We start from the raw sequence: 8,708 nt of genomic DNA, 5'->3' as shown, positions 1-8,708 counted from the left end.
TCCTGCACAGGTAAATGTGAAGTATGAAAGTTGCACCTAAATCTTCGTCACCATCATTTTCCACCTCCTGACTGCTAAAACAAAGACTTAGCCTGCCAAGGACATACCTTTATGAACAACCTCTTGGAATGGAAGAAGTTCACCTGAAAGAGGAGCTAGAATGTGGAATGACAGTTTCTGTTCAAACACTCCATTCATTGTCTTCCCCAGGGAGAGGCTAGTATATGAGCTGGACACAACAGGAGAGCTGCTAGTTGATCTGGGGTCTGACCAAACTTCGTGTCATAACCCATTCAGTGGGGGATACTATCCGGTACAGCTTGGCTTTGAGGAAGCAAAGCAGCTCCTTTCCACCAATCTGGGGAAGTTCCGGACCCTGGTACAAGAGAGGTAAATGTTTTGGCAACACATTTTTTTAACCTTTAAGTTTAGTTGCCCTGCAAGTGATCAGATCTTTGTCTTTCTCACAAGAAGTTTCTGTTCTTTGGTATTTCAGTAGAAATCTGGGGTAGAGCTACGGTACTAATAACTCCCAACTTTGTACTTATAATGCTATCACTCAGAATCTGGAGACATTACTTACCCACCATTTTAGGAGTAGTCTCTAGTGTACAAGATCAGAGGCCTGAACCCTAATGATTTATTTCACTTCTGTAAATTTGTAAGTTGCATTAGGTTTTAAAAATCTGGGACAATAAGTACAATTGAACGTAGTCTACCAGTTGGTTTAGGTTCACTGAATATAGCATAAAAACCCAATGGGTAAGCCAGAAAGTCCATCTAGCCTACCATACTTCCAGCTGTGGCCAGTAATGCTTATTTAGGGAAGGATATAAGGAGGGAACAAACTCCCGCAATCACTCCTCCCAGCTTCCTGCAACTGTAACTAAGTTCTGTTTAGCATCTTAATTTTGGGGAGCTACTCCTGATTTACAAGTTTGCAAATAAGATTGTAATCGGACATTGTAAAGGGAGCAATTTGGCATAATTTATATATAAATAAAGAACTGTGCAACAGAGGCAGCAAGCTGTACTCTTGTTCTCAACTGGTACTTTTGAGACTTTATGGCTCCTACTCTGGTTTTGTTCACCTTGAACATTTTTCTGGAGACCTTTTTCCAGTAGAAGGTAGAATATGGGCACATAATCTATTTGACTTTGGGTGAGGGACCTACAATTCTGTATCATACTACTCTAAGACAAAGGTAACAGAAAGGAAGGGAGGGACTCATTTCTAACAAGCTAGGTATGACCTAAACAAATCCGATATAATTTGTTAGGCATTGATTTACCTCTCTAGAGTTCCAAGAGGTTACAGCTATGCATGTACAACTCCATATATGCAACTATGCATTGAGATTAGAACTGGATAATATTAAGTGGAAATGGTATCACAGAGAGCAGTCCTGGGGTATGGTCCACTACTGGAAACAGGGAAAATTGGGCTGTTTTGGCCAAGGGAGTGGCCAGAACAGTGATGTTTAGCCATTTTCAGTTTTTCTGTCTCTGCTCTCTTTTTCTGTGAACTTCCTAAACCCTTTTGCAGTTTTGTGTAGGCTGTTTTTTGTTATTACCTTCCATCCTCAAAGCTGGCTGCATTTCTTTGCTGAAAGATGTGATCCCTCTCTGCCAGTTAATGAAGTTCCCTTAATGACTGTAAATCACTTCAAGATTTGGGGATAACAGGTGCTACAGAGATTGAAAGCATCTCAATTGGTATCTTAGGGGTTTATGTCCGAATTTCTCTGGGGTCTTTCAATTCCATCTGTCTCTCCCTACTCCCATGCCTTTAGTGAGTTCATGATATTATTCTTTTTAATATTTTATCAATCTTAAGAATAACTGTTCCCTTCTTTATTTCAGTCTGAAGAGACATGTGGCTGCTATTAACAGACTAGCTGATAAGGGCATGTTTTTTTGGGATTATGGCAATGCTTTTCTCTTGGAAGCTCAAAGGGCTGGTGAGTAGATTCTGGAGTTGTTAGGCAGAAACAAGGACAATCCTGCATGTATCTTCCCAGCTGTGTATTTTGGTAGGATAGGGTTGGCCACTGTATTCTGCTAACTCTTAAGTCTCTCTCTTTCTCTTGTTCTCTGAGACCCCTGACCCTCTCTGTGGTTGAGATAGTGCCTTCATGGGAACCCAGGTGTTGTCTGGTTTTACATTTTATAGTTTTTTTCTTCATCAAGTCACTGACTATTAAAATTATTTTATAGGTGCTGATGTTGAGAAAAGAGGAGCCAATAAAACAGAATTTCGATATCCTTCCTACGTTCAGGACATCATGGGGTATGTTGGGGAGAGTTTGGAATAAAGGACTGAAGTCCTTTGTGACTCCCTCTGTTTAGGGGGAGAGTACTACAGAGATTCCACCTCGTGCAAATCTTGCAGACTACTATAAATGATGGAGTCAACTGTAGCAGTAGGAAAATTGATCTGACAGGGGTTATATCAGAATTAGTCTTATTTTTCTCCACTCCGGAGTAATGCCCAGTGTGATTTAGGAAGATGTCCTGTTGGCTGTAAGGATCATACTCATGTTTTCTCTTGGTTTCCTTAGAGTTACTCCTTGCATTTTCCTGTGTACAGGGGAAAAGAAGAGCCAGGCCTGGAGGGACATGTTGTGTGTGATTAACATAAGTAAACTCTGACAGAAGTTTTGCTAATATTTTGTCCTGAAAGGCATGACATGTCTTGATAATTTGGTGTAAAGCTTTATCCTTTTTAGAATTATGAAAGCAGACACCAGATGTGTGACAGTAAGCTAAAGACAGTAAGTAAGCAGACACCAGTAAGCTAAAGCATTGCCAAATCAAAACTCTTCACTCCTTTACATAAATAGCTGCATTTTCTCTTTTGTTGCATCAGTTTTCCTTAAGCAATTCTACTCAAGAGAATAGCCAAGTCACAGCCTCAAACTGTAACTATATGCAACTTCACTTTTAGGTGCTAAAAATGAAGAGCTTGTCTCTTTGGAGCAGTAGAGCTCAATTCCAAATCATCGAAGCCTCTGTCTACACTGAAGTTAAAAGCACGTCTGAAATAGGACACTCTTCTGCCCATATTGCCAACTGTGCCTCTTACCCAAGCTGTGCATACTGCTTGTAGAAAAAGCTGAGCTCAGGAGATCTGTTGAGGGACCGGGTTTATAACACCTTTTGCCTCTGACTCATGCTTAGCTTGCCTATATCATGTGATTAAGAGCTTGAACATAGAGTAAGACACCAACCAGATTAGATCTCTTCTTCTGGAACTCAACTAAAGCGTGTCTTACTATTGTGTGTAAACAATGTGGACAGCAAATGAGTCTGGACTCATTTGTTCAGAACCTACACTTCTCTGATAGTGTAGATGCACTCAGAGTTAGCCTGGGTTAAGGGTGAAAAGACCAGGCAGCAGGGAGAGTATACTCGATGAAACAAAAGAAAAATTGCAATTCATCTGATGATGCACTTGTTTGATTGAACTGCCAAACATTCCTGTAAAAATTCTGGCCTGACTGTATTTTTATACACCAGTCGATGGCTGCGTGAAACAGCACTGTTTAATTTCTCAATTAATGGTCCCTGTTGCTTCTGTTTAGATTAGTTCATTGAAAATGTTTCAAATTCTTCCATCTCCAGCTAATGAAAGAAAAGCACTGCTAGCAGCCAGGATAAATAAGGAAAGAATTTCAACTATCCCTTAATGAAACATGTTCTCTTCCCAGGGACATTTTTTCCCTGGGATTTGGGCCATTCCGCTGGGTTTGTACCTCAGGTGACCCACTGGATCTTGCTACCACTGACTCAATTGCCATGTCTGTGCTGGAAGACTCTATACGTCAGGGAGGTAAGACACCATCCTGTGCCCCCATCACTGGGTGTGCTTTTGGGGAGAAAAGGAAACTGAGAGTTGTACAATGTGTGATAGTTTTTGGCTGAAACTGTAGAAAGCACTCTTTTCCACAGGGGCAGGAAATCTCACTGTTCTCAAAACTCCTATAAGGTGTGTAACCAGTAGGTAAAATATGAAAACCCATGTAGAGAGGTTATTGATCCTACAGCTATTGTGGCAATTTTTGCTAAGAGCATTTCTTTTCATTTGTTACAGATTTTCCTGCACTTTGTCACCTTGAAACTTTAAGGCAAACAGTATCTTTCATCAATAGGTCTCCAAGAGTTTTTTAAAGGAGTCAAATTGCTTTGCCCCTGTCTCACAGGTGAATGAGGCATGGGAATCTAGGGAGGTTTTTCAGAGGCTAGCAAGCAGATCAGTGGCAGGAAACCCAGGTTTCATGGGTGTGGTGCTCCATCCAGTGTCATTCATTTGTGATTACAATTTTGAGGTCTGTCTTTTTTGCCATTTGTTAATAAATTGACAGCTGTTTCTACTCACTGGTGGAACCAATCTGGAATATCTGCATGGCTCTATATGCTACTCTAGTATCTAGGAATTACACTGTCTTTCACTCTTCCATATCCCTGAAAGTGGGCTATTACTGTTATCCGCTGCTTATGAATGGGAACAGAGACAAAGCTAATTTTGTGTCAGCAAACATGAATCCTAATCACCCACGTTGCAGTGGAAGGCCCTACTACTTTCCTTTTCTTTGTCTGCTTTTACAGTAGCTGGAGAGCACACTTAAAGACTTAAGTGTCATTGGTCCTTAGCACTGAAGTCCTCAGCTCTTCTATTTCGAGTGTAGCTTTGTGCTTCTCAGAATCAAGGAAGGGAACAGAAGGAAATGGATCACAAATCCAAAGCATATTTTATGGGGAGGAGAGCATAATATTTTTATCTGGTAATATTGAAATATTTATTGCTTCTTTCATGAAAGACATCATTGAAATATGAATAGAAGTGTGAAGATTTTGAATGCTCTTCTATTTGTTCTGGAACAGGTAGCATTGCGAGGATCTTGGGTGGTATTTCTGAAAAGGATATACCACATTCAGCTATGTCTCATTTGAAACAAAACTACTGTTATCTTCCTATAATGCAAGGCTGGTGTCCAGCTTCCTCTTCCTCCCAAGAGGTGAATTACTGATAGGGTGTGTCTGACCCTGCAAGGTCCTTAGCTCTGTCTATTCTCTTAAACTTTCCTTAGGAGTCATCTTAAAGAAATAGCACTGGAGCATGAGGTGTTTTTAATGCAATGGCCCAGAAGTGCCTCCCCGGTTCTTTGGATATTGAAATTTCCATGTTTTTAAACCTGGTCCCTTGACTTAATTGAAGGGAGGGTGAAATCCAATACTATAGTGCTGGATCTATCTTCAAAAATCTGCAGTAATTTTTCTGCCATGTACTGTAATCTCCAGTCATCATCTCTCAAGATTGAATTGACCTTTGGATGGTTTGCATTGCAAGACTAGGAAATGAATCAGTTACTGTGTGTACAATAGTATGTGGATGTTTATATAGATGGTAATGTAAAGCTGGCGAGAGAAGTCTCTTCCACAGACAAAAAGCATTGAACTCTTGCATGATATTCTTAATTTAAATGAAAAATGACATTTAAAAGATCCCAACAGGTGAAAACAGGCTTAAGGGCAAGGCTATTAATGTATTTGTTGTTGAATTTGGCAGGACAATGGGAATAGGGTTTCAAAGAAAAATGAAAACAGAATTTGGCCAGAAAATAAACAGCCATTCATGGATTCACGTTCTTGAGTATTCCACTTGCTGTCCACTCTCTACGGGACCTGGGCTTGGACCAAATTCCAGGGTCTGGATATCTTCACACACATATACATCTAAAATCTACCTTTGAATTTTATAAAAGAATCTGTTACGATGGCTGAGTGAAAACTTCACAGAGCTGAAGTCTGTTGCTTTCCAAGTCTAAACTTTTGACCTGGCCTTGAGTCCAATGTTAAACATTCTTCTCCTTTTGTGGAGTTGAATTTTTGCGCTTAAACCTCACAAACTGCGGAGAAAGTCCTATGTAGTTTTATTATCTGCTTCCATTCCTAAGGTACCCGAGCTTTTAATTCAGCCTTTGCACAAGAGATTCAGCACTGATAATTGGAGTGTAACTTGGATTTATGACCTCTGTGGTAGTTTGAAGGCTGAGCTGATGCATAACAACAATACAAATCTCCCAAGAGCAAAGGGAGCCAATCTCTGTGTGATGAGGACTGTTCATCTGAGTACACAATGCTTTCTAGTATGTTTTAAACACTAAATAAATACAGAGGCCTATGAAATACCAGAAGCAACACAGAAGCTTGCCTGACTTCAAAATGTGTTTCTGTTGGGGTGGGGAAATGGGGGCAGCAGTTTAGCAAATGAGACACACACAGAGCTAATCTCAAGTTAAGGTCTTTCTAGAAAGAGAGGTAAGACTCTTAATTGCAGGCAGTAAGACTAAATAAAAGGGGGGATTATTCACTTCCCCAGGGATGACTGATGAAATCCAACTTTGGACACACCACAGTTTAGGACAGAATATGACTGTTTATTGGAGCTGGCTGGGAGGGACAGATGTGCTGTGTTGAGATATGTCCTTGCAGCCAGTATTCTCATCTGGCTTCTCTTCTGGATATGTTCTATAGAATTAACAGACAGTAAGGTCTTTTCTATAAGTCTGTGCACTGCGAAGTATAAAATATGGTAAGTACTCTTTGAGATAGCTTATAAAAGTGATAGAAAGGAACTCATTCTCTATTTGGTTTTCTAGAGTAATTCCTGTAAACTCTCATTAAATATCTATAATAACCTAAGTGAATACTGCCCATTACCTTCTAGAATATGTTTCCTTAAAGCTTATGAATGGCAGCACAGTCCTCCTAGGACAGCACTAGCAGATGTTTCATCTTTTACTCCCTGTGAAGCTAAGAGCTGAAATGTCAATCCTCACTGCAGAGTTTAGAAGCTATCACTTGGGGCCAACCCCTAAAGCACTGACAGGTCTTTTTAGGATCATTAAAACTCTCTCTATGGAAGGCCTGCCTCTGCAGAAATGAGCATATTTTAGATTTCCCTTTAACAATGTGTTTAACCCGGGTTAGATACGAGTATCTTGCCTTTTCCTCTTTCCTTTTTCTAGTTTTACTATGCATATCTGCTTACAGGGGAAAGACAGTAGTCTTAAACACTCTTCTCAGTTACCAGGGACAATTTCAAGTTAACAGTGTGCAGTTTCTCCAGTTTGACTGACTTTCAAACGTAAGTTTCAGATTTAAGATTCACGTTAAGATTCAGCTGGACAGGGTGCTGGGCCATGTTGTCTAGACTGTGCTTTTGTCAAGAAAGGTTGGACCAGATGATCCTTGAGGTCCCTTCCAAACTGGTATTGTATGATTCTATGATTCTTTGAAGTTATATGTACATTATAATTTGACTTGAAAATGGGTGAGAGCTGGAAAGTGATGGGGAACATGTATCTTGACATCTGCAGAAATGATTATAACTTGAAGCTCTAATGCATGAGCAAGTCACTATGGCTTAGAATGTCCCCACATGCCAGCTGAGCCCTGGCAGCTGACCAGGTCTCTCAGAACTAGGTAATGTGACGTAGCTTAGCCCACGGAGAAAGAGCCTACAGGCAGTAACTTCTTCAGCCATTGTAACCTCATCTGGGCTCACACTCAGCCTGTGTGGAAAGGCATAACTGTAAAAGCCCCCAAAATAAAGACAGTAAGAAAATGCTTCTATCCCATTCCATACTCCCTCTCCCTTTTGTTACTCACTTGCTACAGATGGTGCCATGCCTGTGGAGGCAGCTGATTGTATTGAGGTCGCCACGTATCTGACTGATACGTGCCATATTTCACTGTCTTTCAGTTCAAATATCTTTATTCTTACTCTTCTTTGGTTTGGCTGATTAAGATGGAATGGCACAGATATAAATGTGAGGGAAAGCTGGAGAATATAAAACCATTATATATAATTCTCTTCTTAGATAACATATATATCTAACCAAGGTGTAGGGTGGATTTACATATAAAGTAGCTACTCCATAGTAAGTTTTTCTGTACAGTTTGTGCTCCATAGTAAAGTGAGGCAACATATCTCTGTTTGAAGGATAAGAGACCTCAGTTTTATCTTGGGATAAAAACATTCATGTGGGCCATTTAGTACAGAGCAACTGCTATGCTATAAATCTATATCCCAGCATTGGTGTAAGTATGTATTGCCAGCTGCTTCTAAGAATTTCTGCTGGCTGACTCAAAGGAGTTCTTTTACTACCTGATGCAAGACTGGACTGTAGTACCCCATGTCATGGAGTTTGCTAAAGCTACTAATTTAGCAAAATCTCAGAAAGGGATTCGGCATTTTGTAGGCAGCAAGCGAGGTGACCAAAAATGAACAGTACATGTAACCCATATTTCAAGGTTTAATTTAGTTTGCTAAAGATCTGAATGGGAGTTATCATTCCAGCTGCCTCCTAGATGACATCTCATACCTTCCTCTGAATATATGATACCAGTTACTGCATCAGCTGCACAGAGACTTCTATATAGCATTTCCTATATGCGTGCTTGTATCTCAGAGTAGAATTTGACTTCCTAGTGCTGTCAGATGAATTAAATTAAATTTAGAGCATATTGCATTCATTTTCAAAACCTCTTTTCTTTCTTGCTTTCTCTTGCAAGTGAGCACATCTGTGAAGCAGCAGTACCATGACAACATCCGCTGGATTCGGGAAGCTGGCAGGCACAGCTTGGTAAGTGCACAACCTGCTTCAGCACGTGTGACCGCTCCTGGTCCAGAATGCAGTTTT

General features: G+C 40.4%; 1 protein-coding gene across 1 annotated transcript in view; it reads left to right on the top strand.

Moving 5' to 3' along the window:
* UROC1 (urocanate hydratase 1) overlaps positions 1-8,708 on the top strand; it is a gene marked incomplete at its 5' end in the record, with an annotated part of 27,688 nt that overhangs the window by 5,656 nt on the left and 13,324 nt on the right. Inside the window, 5 exons of the mRNA XM_009581228.1 lie at positions 211-390; positions 1,864-1,961; positions 2,218-2,290; positions 3,711-3,832; positions 8,581-8,651. Coding sequence (XP_009579523.1) covers positions 211-390; positions 1,864-1,961; positions 2,218-2,290; positions 3,711-3,832; positions 8,581-8,651 — 544 coding nt within the window. The remainder of the gene's footprint in view (positions 1-210; positions 391-1,863; positions 1,962-2,217; positions 2,291-3,710; positions 3,833-8,580; positions 8,652-8,708) is intronic.

The sequence above is a fragment of the Fulmarus glacialis genome, unplaced genomic scaffold, assembly GCF_000690835.1.
Source record: "Fulmarus glacialis isolate BGI_N327 unplaced genomic scaffold, ASM69083v1 scaffold29517, whole genome shotgun sequence".
NCBI lineage: Eukaryota > Metazoa > Chordata > Aves > Procellariiformes > Procellariidae > Fulmarus > Fulmarus glacialis.
This window is presented reverse-complemented; position numbering and strand designations above follow the sequence as displayed.